The sequence below is a fragment of the Athene cunicularia genome (assembly GCF_003259725.1).
Source record: "Athene cunicularia isolate RWA chromosome 6 unlocalized genomic scaffold, athCun1 chr6_part1, whole genome shotgun sequence".
NCBI lineage: Eukaryota > Metazoa > Chordata > Aves > Strigiformes > Strigidae > Athene > Athene cunicularia.
This window is the reverse complement of record NW_020799105.1, coordinates 6,787,449-6,802,841: the sequence shown is the minus strand read 5'-3', so window position 1 is coordinate 6,802,841 and position 15,393 is coordinate 6,787,449. Positions and strand designations below refer to the sequence as shown.

The window sequence follows — 15,393 nt, the reverse complement described above, 5'->3', positions numbered from 1 at the left end:
CAGTGAATTAAGAGTTATGCTTTTACATCAGCTTGATGAATCAGATACATACTAAAATTACTTTAGTGACACTGGTGCTCTTCTGTTCTGCAGTAGACCATTTGCCAGATACTGTGAAACAGGAAAGGAGTGAATAAATGAGAATAATTGTTATCAATTATATTTTAGAATTGCATTTATGAGCCAGGAAAGGAGGAGCCAAGGTACTAGAGACACCTTGTTCCTACTGCCACCGTGTGGGCAGGTGATTTAGCTTTCATTTCACAGTCTGGGACTTACATGTGTCCAACCTAAATAGCTCCTGCATGTCAGGGTGGTTATATCTGGGCCACAGTTTAACAAGGCCCATAAGAAAGCAAACCTTAGCACCTGCCACTAAGAGAACTTGCATTTTTCCAGATATTACTTTTGTAAAGATGACACCTTTTAAGAGCATTACTTTTCTCTCACTCTCTCTCCCTGCCCTCTGCCTGGGACTCTCTCACTTCCTGAGCTCAGCTCCTTGCATTTCTATAAGCAGGAGGGAGCATTTTGAGCTAAATACAAGCAGACCAGAAAGCCTTTGCGAAGTGCTCCTGCTGGCAGAGACAGCAATAAGCAAAGAGGTGCAGAAAAGTTTTCAAACAGCCCAGCATGGTACGGAAGATGATGTCTGATGTGTGCTGTGTTAGCAGCATATACACAGAAATGTGAGCATTAATTGGGGGGAATTAGGAATTAGCAAGTGTTTTTTTTGATTCAGGCTTAAAATAAACCAGAATAAAAAGTACATGTTGGGATCCATGTGGTGTTACCTATGGCCTCTGAGCACCACAGGCTTCCTCCTGCTCAGGTCCTATATCAGGCATATGTGACCTTAGCTGACAGTGCTATTCCAGCGAAAGCCCATAGTACAGATGCAGTCACATGTATAAACCTTAGTTTTAACTCTTGAATCAGATTTATTTACAGGGTGGTCTTACTGCCGTGATACCAAGATCGGTTCTACTGACAAAGCTGTGCGTCCTGACGGAGTGTTTCAAGCTCTGTATGGATATACCACTCCTCTCACAGCGTAAATGTGGCTGGAAGCTTTTCAAGGACCAGGATGTTGTTTGGGTTTTTCAGATGAGAAGCATGAAAATTGACAAGTGTAAGCCACATGGTTAGAGTCCTACTGAGCACAATCAAATATCCTCTCTTAGTATACTCCAGGGATGCAGATATTGCACGCCATTAAACATGTCTTGAATGCCCTGAAGAATATAAAACTACAACCAGGTTCCTCTACCACTTGAAAACACAGTTAGTTAGCAGCGGGAATAGCCCCCCCCACCATCAGTGTTAATAATAAAGACCCAGCACAGAGCTGGTCACACGGCAGCGGTATCCAGAGCTACGGGCAGTCCAGCACAAGAGGGAGCTCCACAGTGGCTCATCAGTGGCAGCCAGTGCTACGACCACTTGTCTGTGACTGGACCAGAAACTGTTTTGCCCTCACATAGTCATTTTGCTGATGGTGACCTCTCTTCCTCATTCCATACTGGACAAAAAAAAAAAACCCAACAACCGCAAAAAACCAAACACTGAAAAAAAAAAAGAAAAGCCAAAGTAATATTCATCCCAACCATCACAATGTAATAAACCAACTTGGACTATTGGAAACATTCTGAGATATTTGAAAACATTTGCTTTAGTTTCAACTTCTTAATACATGTTTTTAAATTAATGATTTATTTGAAAATAATAAGAAAAAAAAGGTCTAGGACTGTTCACTTATACATACATGTAAGCAAATGAGGTCTTCTCAATAATCTTTCAGCAAATTTCCCAGCTCAGAGTCAGATGTTAAAATCAACCACCCCAAAAGTACTTTTTTTAAGAAGAAATTTCATTGTTGTCAAAGCAGCCTTTTAAATTTTTTTTTTTTCTTTTTTTAAGCAGAGGAGCTGTTTTACTGGAAAATTCCTGCTAAGGTGCAATCATGTGACTTGGCTGTGTCAGTAGGTTTCTGGGCCAGTACTCCAGCTGGTATCTGATCCTGCTTGGTTTATGCTAGGGCTCATCTGGTTGCTAAGGTAAGAAGTTTACTGTTAGTAGGATCAGTGCTAGGGCCAGTTATGCTGATGTTGGGACTGATCCTGTTGCCAGGAGAAGTGTTTGTTGTCTTGGGTTGATAGTGCAGTGGTTTCACGAAGGGAGAGTATTAAGCAAAAGGGATTTTCCATCTCACTTTTCAATCCTATCTGCTCCAGCCTGGGGGACTGCTCAGGACTCACCAGCTGCATCAGATTTAGCAAGAGGTTTGAGGGTGACTGCTCATTCCTCCAACAGGGGAGATGGAGGTATGGGGACATCCCAGGTACATCTCCCAGTCCTGAATATGAAAGAATATGGAAAGAAACAGACATTCATCTCCCTGGGGTAGTGGATCATGGGAAGCCCAGGGAAAATGGAACTCCCTTGAGGCAGACTGTGCAAGTAACTGGACTGACAGGTAGGAGATGCAAAGGACAGTTCAAGAGCACGGCTTAGATCACATCCAGACACTTCAATAGAACATGAATACTATATCTGTAATTATATATACAGATATAGACATACCTACATACATGCAGGCAGGCAGGCAGCACTCACCAGCAGAAACCATTTCTGCCAAAAGCCTTTCAGTGATCTCAGTGCAATCAAAGAAAGGGTTTCTCTTGGGCCAGATCCAGTTTGCATCCTCTACAGTTTATCGACAGTGGGAATAGAAAGAAGGATTGCTGTTTATCTCAGAGTCTGTCTGCCATCTGTGGCCTGTCAATGTAAGGAAGATCCTGTGGAAGGCCACCTTAGCTCACTTGAAATGCTTCCTGTTGTTGGTGACAACACCAGCACTTCTGGCTTAGCAATAAGCAGGGCCCATTTCTGTGTGCTCTGAATGCTGCCATTTCCTATGCCAGTTTTAAGCAACTGGGCGGGTAGTTGTGAGAAGATGAGACTCTGATGCTGAATGAAAGTAGGCAGAAGTGTGAACACACTGGGGAACTCCAGGACAAGGGATTCCAAGCCTGTCAGGCAGCTCGACTTTGACAAGCCCTGGCTTCTCAAAGCATACCTCCAGCTTTGAATACATACATACATTTTTTACCTTTTGCTGGAGTTCAACTTCCTTCCATTGATAGAAGGATTTCAAAGATTGTCCCTGCTTCTCACAAAGCCTTCCCCTTCTCCTTCTTTCAAAGTACCTGATATGGACTTTGACATGGGAAAGTGTTTATCTTTTAGCATTGCAAGCTGCTTCCCAAAAGGCTTGAGTTAAATCTGCTTTAATAAAAACACAGAGCTTTAGGCAATTGGGACATAAATGATTTCTCTTCTGCACTATTGAAATGCTGCTTTCTAAGTATGGTCAATAGCATATTAGAAACAAGTCTCTAATTGGCCATAGAGTACCAAAGACCTGACTGTCTAATGTAAAAAATCAACATCATGAAAACTTTGAGAATATCAAAAAGAAGAAAGGGAAGACCTCAAGTCATTTTCAGCCATTCCCTGTCCATTTAAACCCCATAATTACAATATTATCTTTAATATCGGGGGACAGTGGTAAGATCATCATAAGACCAGAATAATCATCCTAAAGACAGAATAAATTAATCATTGACCTCTGTTGTTATAATGAGCATTTCACACAAAAATAAACCAAACCAAATCACACTGAAGCTCAATTTACTCAAGTGTTCTATGTTCTTTCTGTCTCCTGTAAGGCTCTGAAGCAGAGTTTCTTTAATAAAAATGACTGATGTACACCAGTTGCTTCAAATTACACATTTGTATGTATTCACTAGAGCCCACGTACCCATGATGTACAATATCACCAGCTTTTGATGTTGCTTTTCAGTGAGACAGAGGATCAGACTTAGAGTTCTTTATTTACTCAGAAAGGAAAAAGAATATATCCCCCAAATACAGATATGCAAATCTGTCAAAGTATTTCTGGTAAAAACAGAACTAGCCAACTTTTCTGTTTATGCTCTGTTATATTTCAACTACAGTAACATTTTCACTATCAGCGAGGACTGCTTGGCTAGTCATGGATCAAAGCAGAGCAGATCTAAATAAAATTGCCAGTCTGGACAAGGACTGAGCCAAAATGACTTTAAGAAGAGTCTCTGCTGGGTTTCATAATGCAGCAGACAATAAGAGAATCTGAGGAGAAACGTAAAACCATCATTGACAAGACTTCGGAGATTACATACAGTCTAGTTAGTAAGAAAAAAGAGAAGTTACACTAAGTTACACACTTGGTAACTTCCCCGAGGTGGCTGGGCCACAGAGAATGCAAAAGCCCTGTTGTCTTCTGGGTGATGGGAAGAAGGTGATCCTCTTCCAGTGCTGCTGGACTGGGTGCTGGCACCACATCCCCAGGGTCCTCTGGCCAGACTGCTGCCCTCACACAGCAGGGAGGGGTGGGAATGATCGCAGGAATCCTGGGCCCATCTTCCTGCTCCCTGTCTTTAGGAGGGGGAGGAAGGGGAAGGAAGTCCTGCATCCAGTCACCTCTTAGATCTTTTGATTGTGTGCCACACACATGCACAAAAAAACACACACTGCGATGTTGTCGGCTTTTTTTGCTGACAAAAATGGAGATATAATTACAGTGAGACATAATTACAATGAAAAATCTGGCTAGAAGTCATTCCAGTATTGTAAAACAAGTCCCATTTATTTTATTTATTAATTAATAAATAATTACGTATTTGCAAATACAGTTGCATTGATGGAACATGCTGATGACACACGTTTTCTTGGACAGATGTAGGAAGGCACTGAACACCCAAGGAGGAGTTAATAAAAATCCACACACCCAGTCCAATTCAATTAAACTGCACTCTCTAAAACAAATCCAGCATTTTGCATGAGGAAATTCGAGCTCTTGGGACAGAGTCAAGGCTGAGGGATGGCAGTCTAAGTCTGCTGTGTGACAACTGGACTGGAAGGTGTTGCAGTTGCCCCAGAAGCAGAAGGAGGTTTAGAGGGAGGCAGTACTGGCCCTAGAGCCAAAGACTAGGTAAGCCAGGTTTGGCCTCAGTCATGTCTGCCAAGGAAGAATGACCACTGTAAACAAGCCTCGGGGCACCAAGCAATGCAACATGCAAAAAAGGCCATGTGCAGGAGAAGGGAGCTGTGAAAGCAAGGGCCCTCTGTTCCTTTCAGCCTGCTGTGCTTCTGTGCCTTAAAGGAGGCTGTGGTGTTCTTTAGTCCTAACCACTGTCTGCTGGCAAGGCAGCATTCAGCTTAGTTTGTCTCAACACCTTTTTAACCTATGATTTAATGTCACTGTTGTTTGCACCACAAAACAGTGCTTTCCTACAATTGCTTTCTTGACTCTTGCACATTTCCCATAGCCCCCTCCTCCTTCAAAGAAACAGGTCAATTCACAGTTGTCATTTTGCCTAGTAATGACCTCTCCGTCCTAGTTTTCCACAGCAGCATTGGAAAAAAATTCCAACAAACAGAAACAGAAAAGTGTAAGGAAAGAAAAATATTTGTTATTTGAAAAGGTGTCGTTTGGCTTCCTTTTAACACACAAATATCTTGAGTTCACCATTGCATTACTGCTGTCTTACATTGATATGCAAATGGAAGCTTTATAGGTATATTTTATATATATATAAAATACTTACATATATATTGTGTTGTTTATGCGCATGCATGTGTGTGTTTGTACATACACACTCCCATGGCCTAGCAAGAAGTTGGCCAACAGTGTGGTTTAGGCCACAGACAGGTTTGCTGAGGGGTTCATACTCGAATGGAGTTAGCACCAGGCTGGGACCTGGAGCAACACTTTGATAATATCGTTCACTCCCTGTGGCAAATAACTCTAGGGAAAGCTCTGGATACATAATGAGAGCCACTTTCATATTTGTTTTCAAAACTCCCCAGTTCTGTTTGTTTCATTTAGCTACATATTCTCTGGGTCAAAACTCCCTTTCGGATGTGCATGCCAGACATGGTCTGCTGTGAATGCAGCTCCCTTAAGTTAGCAGAAAGGATTGGCCAAAATAAAGAAGTCCTACTTGAAATGTATTTGGTATCCAAGTTAGGACAGGCTCCTTTTCAGATGCCCACATCTCATGTTTACCTTCACAGTAGAGTGAAAAATACACTCTGCATTCCTTGCATACCTAGAAGTAGTACACTGGAGAATACCATTCTCCACATAAGAGTTCAAGAAGGCCCTCAAGAAAAGGGTGCACAAGGAGAAGTGTGAAGGTCTACAAAACAAATGACAATGAACCAAGCAGAAGGGATTTTTTTTTTAAAAAAAACAAAGCTGTATATTTTGCTTATCAAATTACCTTTTATTTTGTATCTGTGCACAGATACTTTGTATCCACAGCCTTCCCTTGGAAAGCAAGCTTTTATCCTGTCCTCTGAGACTCTGCCTACTTCTTGACTTGTGGCTATTAAGGGCATTTAGATTTGTGATATCAAACCAAGAAAAATGGCTTGTGCACTCAGCTAGACTTTCAGATTACATAGGTTCTGTCTAAATGTACCCTGGAAAACTTGACTAGATCTATTTATCCATATTTTAACATGTAGATAACATTCTGCTCTATACTGGATAGACATTATGCTGTACATAGTGACAGCAACAGAGAAGGGCAACCTGAATGGCACCTTGTCAGTTTAGGAAAATGTTTGTGACCAAAAAAAAAAAATTCCCTTAATTTAAAAACTTGAAAATTGATCCTTGTTCCTGGAACACTTTTGATTTTCAAATTCTTTTTTATTTCTTTTAAAATGAGTCCTTTCCTGGGGGAAACTGCATTTTCTGAGTTCCAAGTCAAAGTTGGTATAAAAATGTTAGTATAGGGTCATAGGATAATTCAAGCTGCAAGAGATCTCATGAGTCTCTGGATGAACCTCCTGCTCAAGGAAGGTCAGCTCTGAGGGGTTGTTCAGGGCCTTATCTGGGCAGGTGTTGAAAACTTTCAAGGGTGGAGAGTGAACAATAGATGTTTATTCAAATATGGGCATTTGGTTGAATGTGCTCAAACCCCACACCAAACCAGTACAAGCTTCTCTGTTTCCACCTCACACCTCTGCTGTAACTGTCCCTGCCAAATCACAAAATGGCAAATCTGACACAACTCTGCATAACAGGTGAAACGAACCTTAGAAAATCACTAAAAGGTGAAATCCAAATCCCACAGAAATCAATGAAGAGATGCCCTCAGTGTCTGTCTAGCCCCTCTAAGGGAAATGTTTTAGCAAATAACACTGGCAAAAGGAAGCGCCTGAAGGGACCAGGACAGGTTCTGAATGCATGGCTCTTGTCAGGGATGGATGAAGGTTGGGAACTTAATTGAGGTTGGGGACAGAGTCAAACTACCAAGTGTTCTGTGTCCTGAGAGCAGCCTCAGTCCTGGGAAATTAAGAATTTACTGAAGAAAACCTCTATCATAAATATTAAAACTGGGATAGTGGAGAAGTACCCGTGTCCCATCTCCACACTGTATGTATTTAAAAAAGGCCCAATTCTTCCCTTTCTTTTCAGGAGTTAACTTCACTGAAAACAATCCTGCAAAAATAGCCTAAGATGTGAATCGGGCTGAAAGTCACCGGTATAGTTCTTCCTTAGAGTTCCTGCACTTCAGTTTTAATTGGGGAAACTATGAAAATGAGACAGAGAAAAAGTAAAGCAATACTCCAAATATAGATATTTATAAGCAGGCACATTACATTCAATTTTTCCACCTTTTCACCAAGGTTGTCTCATTATCTATGATGATAAAGAAGAGCTTACGCAAGGATGAGTGATATTTTGATACAGATCTTTCAAAGAAAAGTGATAATCCAAAGAAACACTTTTATAGAAATTAATACTTTATTTTTTCACTCTACTGTGAAGGTAAACATAAGATGTGGGCATCTGAAAAGGAGCCTGTCGTAACTTGGATACCAAATACATTTCAAGTAGGACTTCTTTATTTTGGCCAATCCTTTCTGCTAACTTAAGGGAGCTGCATTCACAGCAGACTATGTCTGGCATGCACATAATATTTTATACCCTTAAAAAAACAAAAACAAAACCAAAAAAAAACCCAACCGAAACTTCACAAGACCAAAATTAGGTATGTTTTTCAGATTTTAAAAGTTAGTGCTGTATTTCAGTGGGAGCCTGAAGACAAAACAAAACAAAAAGCATTTCAAATATAATAAGCAAAGATCGTCTCATCCTAACAAAAAATTAAATACTGTCATGGGATTTCATTCAACTTTGCTCCTTATCACAATATTTTAGGCCAAGTATCAAGATGAGTTGAAGTTTTAAACTGCATTATAAATAACCCCTGACTCTAGGGGAACTTATCTGGAGATTATCAAGAAGTATAAGAATTCAGCAGCATGTTAGAGGACGCTGCAAAAGTATATGAGGAGTCTAGAGTAACTGCAACTGTATTCTGGTTGTTTAAAGCTTTTTTGACAGGGCCGTGGTATTGTGCATCCAGTATACAATCTTCTTGTCGATTACAGCTGGGCAACCAATGTGTGCAAAAAATGAATCTTGGGTTTATGGCATACTTTTAAGCCATAGGCTTTCTACCTGTAGATATAGTTCAAAGGCAGTGAGTGAGGGAAGTTCAGTGGATGCAGCATCTGTCCTAAGTCTCATAGGATGGATAAGATGGTCTCATAGGTTTTACTTTATGTCATATATCATGCAACACATCTGGGCAAAAGGACACTTGCTTTGGCAATCCCAGTCACCATAACGGCAAAGCAGCAGCAGCAGCAAGCAGTGGCTTCATACTGTCATATTTATTTGTTTAGCTGGCATTGCCCCTTCATCTCACTGATAATTTGGTGCTTACTCAATTTCATTCTTCTTCAGAGTGATTGTCACCTTGCATCTTTCAATGTGGTCAGCTTTCATTTTCCTTCCCACCCAAACCATAATGAGATTCAGACATAAAGTGTTGTACAAACATCAAATCTGCATGTGCTTTTGTGTGCATGTGTTTGTCCAGACAGTTCTTGGAAACACTAGCTGGCATATTTTATTACTTCAGTTTTCAAGATACTCCTTCAGCAGCAAAATCGTCTAAATCAGTGAGGGATACTGTGTCAGTATTCGGGGTTGGACTCATGTCCTTTCTTACACGAACCTGAGTTTCTTCAGCGTCTTGACTGTAGGAGTAAGAGGCGGGTTCAATACAGGGCTGAGTATCCACAGCTCCACTATGCCTCTGGTCCTGTTGACCATCTTCAGGTAGTTCAGCTGGTTCTCTTGGTACAGATGGCATTAACCCGGTAGGTTCAGATAGCTGAGAAGGTGACTTTAGAACTGCTACAGATGAAGCTGGTAAAGGCAGCACTCTAGGATAGGAGACATAGGGAGAATTCATCATTTCTGAGGAGGGGGGCTGGTCTAAGTTCCCTTCTGAGGAAGGGACTGAGACTTGAACATATTTGCCAGTTTCTGGGTCATAAAATATCTTTAAATTAACTTCAGCTGGTAAATCAACTACATAGTATTGACCAGAGTCAGGGTCTTGGAGGAGTTTACGCTGGGTTGAAGAGGGTGAAGGGCTTACTGCTGATGCACCACTGGGTCTTCCTGTACTGGTTTCTGTGGGAGTAGAAGTTGAGTGAGGAGCAGGATGAAGATGAGAATATCCCAAGAATGAAGGAGATGCTAATGTCTGTTCAGAATGAGAAGGCTTTCTCCCTACAGTATCTGTATGCTCAGTCTGATGTTTTTTCTGCTGCTCTTGCATTCTCTTTCTCCTGCTTGCTAGCTTTTTGGCCCGTCGAAGAGCCTTTTCTGTTTTTGGTGGCACAGCAGGAGGCTTGCCTGCTGCTCTCTCCCCAAGTCCCCTGGGCTCCAGTCTCTCAGCTTCCCCTCCACAATCGTAAAGCAGATTCCTCTGCGTTAAATCAAGTATCTCTTCTGAAGACATATCAGCTTGGTTCTTTAATGCCATATTCAGCAAGGCAGGGTTTATAACATCCTCTGTCTCTCTAAGACCAGAAGTTGTTGGTTTGTCTGATGACGAACTGGCAGCAAGAGAGTGCATTATGCTGCCTGACCTGGGACTTGTAACAGATGAGCATACATGACTGTCTAACAAAACCGGTGCATCTTCTGTATGTAGGATGTCCTCTAAAGCTTCATGGGATACAGGAGAATATGTGTGGTCCTCTGATATGAAGCCGGTCACAGGGGAACTTGTCTCCCTAGTGATTATTTTTTTGGCACAAGAGCCACCTCTGCGATTAGATAAATGATGATTCTTAAAGTAATTTGTCTTTCTTTCTGTGGGATAGCTGAGATTGTTTTGTGCTTGGTCATTTTCCAGACCTAAATTTGGCTGTGTTAAGCTGTGTCTTGCCTTCCTAGACTGGGACTTCTCTTTCCTTCTGCAGACACTTTCCTCATTCTTTTTCTCAACTTTATTTAACAAAGCAGAAGTCTCTCCATCTTCTTCCATCAGCTTCCCTAATGAAAAGCTCTCTCTATCTTCCAGAAGACTGGGATCCAGTGTTGTTGAAGTAGACCCAGGCTCACTGGCCTCTTTCCCTCTGTCAATTGCTCCATCTCTCATGTTCTGCTGCCCTCTGAGCCTTGATGCCAACCAGCCCACCTCCTGGGCATGCAACATGTTTTGGTGCTGCTTCTTGTGCTCCGTTGGGAGCATCAACCTACTTTCCATTTCCTTATAACTGCTGCTCACTGTATCATCCAGGGAAAATGACCTGAACAGTGGCAGCTTGACAGCCCTTATTACCTGAGGAGACCTAAATGTGTTATCTTTAATCATAAAAAGACTGGGTTTGGTTGAGCTTGAAGACGATGGTGTTTGTGGTTCCTCAGACCTGGGGATAGACATCTCCCTCATACCATCAGAAGAAGAATCCATGCTGTTGGTCTCTTCCCTTTTCTCTCTACTTAGTTTCTCTTTCATCAAGCTCCTCTGTTCATTATCAGTAACCTTCCCCTCCCTCTTCTCTGCTGCACCAGTATCAGAGATGACGCAAGAATAATATTCCAGTTCATCTCCCCCAACCTCTTTCCCTCTCTCCTTGTGGCTTTTGATACTGTCTGCACCTATTTCACTCTTAGTCCTCTGGCTTTCCTGTAGGCATGCCTTCTGCACCAGGGGCACTGGTGGAAACGGCTCCTCCTGAAGTGGCTGCTCTACTGTGGAGACAAAAGATTGCTCCGAAGAACTCGTGCTTCTTTTGCCTTGTGCTTCATGGCCAAGTACCACCACATTGGTTTGGATGTCACTGTGAGGCACATCCTCTGCTGGTGAGTGTTGGTTTGGGAGTGTTTTGAAGGCAAAGTGTTCATTCTGAATAGCAGCCTGTCTCTCATTTTCCTCACCCTGGACATTCAGATTTTGCATGGGCTGCCCAGCTGCTGTATCTGCATTGTCTCTACTGAATGGTTTCAGTGCTGGATACTGCAGATGTTTACTTAAATCAGGTTCTTTTGATTCATGTCTAAACAAAGGCAAGTTTTCATTATCCCTTCTGTTTTTAACCAGATCTTTGTGTTTTGAACTGTCTTGCTTCAAGTTGTTTCCAGTTTGGTAAAATAAAAGGTCTGCTGTTGTCTGGGGTGAACTTAAAGCCAGGTAACTGTCTGTAAGGTGTCCAGTTAAATCCGCTTTATTGTCCTTTTTGTGAACACTGTCAGACAATACGGAGGTTATATCACTTGACTCCTCTTCCTCTGAAATATTTTTGTGACTTTTTTCTTGTAAAGTTGAGAGTGTGGCATTCATTTTTGTACTCTCCTGTATATTTTCCCTACTTTTATTTTTCTCCTCCAAGGCCCTTAACAGGGGAGAAGGGGTATAAATGCTTTTAACACGCTTACGCACATCCTTCAAGTTGAATAACAGGCTTGATGCTTTCGATTTGTAACTATCCCGAGACGTGTAATCACCAAATGCACTCCCCTCGTGGTCTCTTGATGCTGTGCTCTCAGTGGGAGGAGGTGTCAGTGGGATCAACTCACTTTCAACAGCATCCATCTCCTTTTTTGGTGGTATGATGGGTGTTAAGAGTTCAGTGATGTTGAAAGAGGGACTGATCGATCCAGGAGAGTTTACCTGTTTAGCCAGAGGAGTCACATCCATATCAGGCTTGGCACCAGTTACTTTTTCAGACAATGAACACATCTCATTACTGGTTGTGAATTTCTCCTTTGAAGTTTGTCTCCTCTCTGTTGCCTCTTTTGTAGCCCTCTGTCTCCTCCAGGGTGGACAGGTATTACCCAGCTGGGGACCGGCAGCCTCTCCTTCAGTTAAGGTGGCCAGGGGTCTTGGTGGAGATGGATTGGGTGCATGGGACATAGGTGAGGGTGAAACCACCCTGTAGGATGTGGACTGAGGTGAGACAGAGGCCTGGGACAAGGCAGGAGGGGAAAGTTGAGCTGGCATTGGGGGTGGTGGCACAGGAGGGGCTTCAGGGATTGGGGGTGTTGGTGGATGGCCCTGCTGGGTGGGGAGTGGAGGAGGAAGTACCTGAGGGACAGGGGGTGGCCGAGGAGGACCCTGGTGTGCATGTATCCTAGTGGGAGGTACAGGAGGAAGAGCAGCAGGAAATTCGGTTTCTGAAGGGAAAGGGCCCTGAGGTACACATACAGTTTGGAGAGGGATGGTGAAAGCAGCTTCTGGTGGAGTTGGCTTAAGATGAAAATTTTTCTCCTGCTTCTTAGCAACAGTGGTTTTGACAGGTGGCAACTGACATTCATATGTGTGGGATCCTTTAATAAACGGTGCTTCTTCCAGGTATGTAAGACCTTCCTTTTTCATTTTTATATCAACGAATTTGTCTTTTTCAGTCAGTTTTTTGTGATGAATATTCCATGATTCAAAAGCACTATTCTCACTGTGAAGAAAATTACCTCTTTTTGCTGGCTCATTAACTTTCACACTTCTGTTTTTTAAAACCTTTTTAGAAGAACGGGAAAAATTTGACTTGGCTACTTTTGACATCTCAATCAGCACAGGATAATAACCATCAGAACCACAATAACTCAGGTCTATTTTATTAGGTCTTTTCTGTGGCTCATGTTTGCCACTGAGACAGTGGCTACCTTGACTAGCCTCTGAAAATTCAGAAAGTTCCTTCTGGATGCTTAAAATGTCTGTGTCATCCCACCAAGCCATATCATTTCCATGACTTAATTTACATTTTTGAAAGCTATTCTTAATGGGCTGCTTAATGGCTATCAGGGAACCTCCTGACCCTTGGTCTGCAGTCTTATCAAATGTCTTAATCAGTGAGGACACTTTTGAAACATGTTTACTGTTCCTTGGACCAGGGACTGGCAAATTCAGATTTTTCCTTTCTGTGGCAAAGGTGTTATTTTTAGCAATCCTTTTCTCCTCTGGAACACACTTTGGTAGCTGCTGGAATGTGGAAGCCCATATTGTATGTTCATTGTTTCTTGCTGTTAGCTTGTTACAGACATTGCTTTTCTTGATTGCATGGTTTAATGTCCCTGGGTGAAATTTAGCAGAGAACTGGAGGGCAAAGTCAGGTGAAATGGCAAGATCTGGTTCATTGTAAGAGTCTTCAAGTTCTGCCACACACAAACTTTTGAAAGCCCGGTCTGTGAGGCTGCTCACCTCTCTGTCTGTGTCATCCAGGAGGCTCCCAATACTCGAGGAGTCACTATGTCCTTCTGTATGTTTCTTATTTCCCTGCATTGTTCATAGGAGTCATGAATTAATTATCCAAAGGATTAATTTCAGGTGTCAAATAGGCAAATAACTGTGTGGGGTGGTTCCAGCTGTTTGCAATTCACAAGTGCAAAGCAATTCTTCCAGATGGTGCTGTTGCACATCAATTCATCTTACAGAATAGCTGAAGGAAACTTTCTTCTCTGCAAAGCCAAAAATTATAAATTATCATTTTTCTATATCAACAGTATCGGACAGAGAGCATATTCCAGATATATTAGTCACTGACTAATTTGCTCCTATATGTACTCTAAACAAGGTGCTAGCAATACAGTAGACAACATGAAAAATAATTGTTATTTTGGTCAATTCAATTAGCTCAGGGTTGATAGTTTAATTTCTGGAAAGTGCCATTAAAAGAAAGTGGTTTCACTTCAGATTCTTTACTTGGACTCTTAAACAAGGATATAAGAGCCAAATTTCAAGCATTTCCCTTTCCATACCTCCAACCATAAATGCTTCTAAGTGCTGTTCATGTATTTAGCTAAGGTTAGCCATTTTTTGGCCAGGAAAAAATTAGTAATAAAAAGGGAGAAATCTTACTTGAAAAAAGAATCTCACTGGATACATCATTGCACACGATGTCCAAAATGAAAGAAAAGTTGGTAAAACTTAGTTGACAAGACATCATGATATAATTTAAAATATTTTGTGAAAAATAAAGTTATAGAAGATTCTGTTCTCACTCATCTGTTAGCTCATGGCTGTGGAAAACGAAGTTGTAGAACCTGCTTGTATCAGGCTGGAGCTTTTCTGTGACAATTACCGTGAGTTGGATCCTTGTTTGAGAAATCAGAATGGCACCACAGGTAGAGGACTTACTGTGTATTAGCATGTTCCAAGCAAACACTGCTGGGATAAATTCTTTTAGCCACTCATATCCAGATACGGTTTGGTTGGTATATTGAAACTGAAGAGGCTGCTAATATCAGCTTAGCCAGCAGAAGGCAGGAGAGCCTAGGGGACTCTAGCAGACCCACTAAAGGAACACAGGGAACATTTGGTTTCAGTTCCAGAATTGCTGAGAGCAAAAGGTAACCCATTCAACACAATCATAAAATACCACAGCCTTCCATTAATCCCTGATTACGATGCGCAGTCAGGGCCCACAGCATTGTGGTTTTTGTCTATCTCCACATCAGTCTGAAGACAGGATGGAGGAATCTTTGGATGGAACAAGTAAAAGTGAAATAGACCCTTAGCTATACCTGAATTCTATACACTAAAGCTCTTTAAAGTTTACTCTGCAAACTCTTTCGATACTTATTCTCACATTCAAGGGCTTAAGCAGGGTATTGACTGAACTACAGCGAGACTCAATTTAAAAGCATATTCATTCAAGAGCTAGCTAAAATCTACTTCTTAAAGTCTGATCTGTATCTCCAATTGCATTGAACGTGTGATGAGCTGAAACACCACAGTTCACATCTACAGCAGCTTCTACAAGCTTGAGATGGAAACTGTCTCCGTTTCAAGCCTGAATCCACTGTAGAACTGAACAACAAAATCCAGATCCAGATTTCAGCCCTTCCAGCTGTCCAAATCCATGATTTCACCTTTGGCCCATCTTAGTGAAACTCTTGGAAAGGGCATGTTTTCCCCTGTGATGACTCAGTGCTGGTCAAAGTACAAAAAGTCAGAGTAACTGGGCTTA

At 41.8% G+C, this 15,393-nt stretch overlaps 1 protein-coding gene across 1 annotated transcript; it reads right to left on the bottom strand.

Annotated features, from left to right (window-relative positions):
- Nucleotides 1–8,222: 8,222 nt before the first annotated feature.
- On the bottom strand, nt 8,223–13,706 carry C6H10orf71 (chromosome 6 C10orf71 homolog). Its single transcript, XM_026851313.1, has one exon. The coding sequence runs from the start codon at nt 13,704–13,706 to the stop codon at nt 9,054–9,056; it is 4,653 nt and encodes a 1,550-aa protein (XP_026707114.1). The 3' UTR covers nt 8,223–9,053.
- Nucleotides 13,707–15,393: the final 1,687 nt, after the last annotated feature.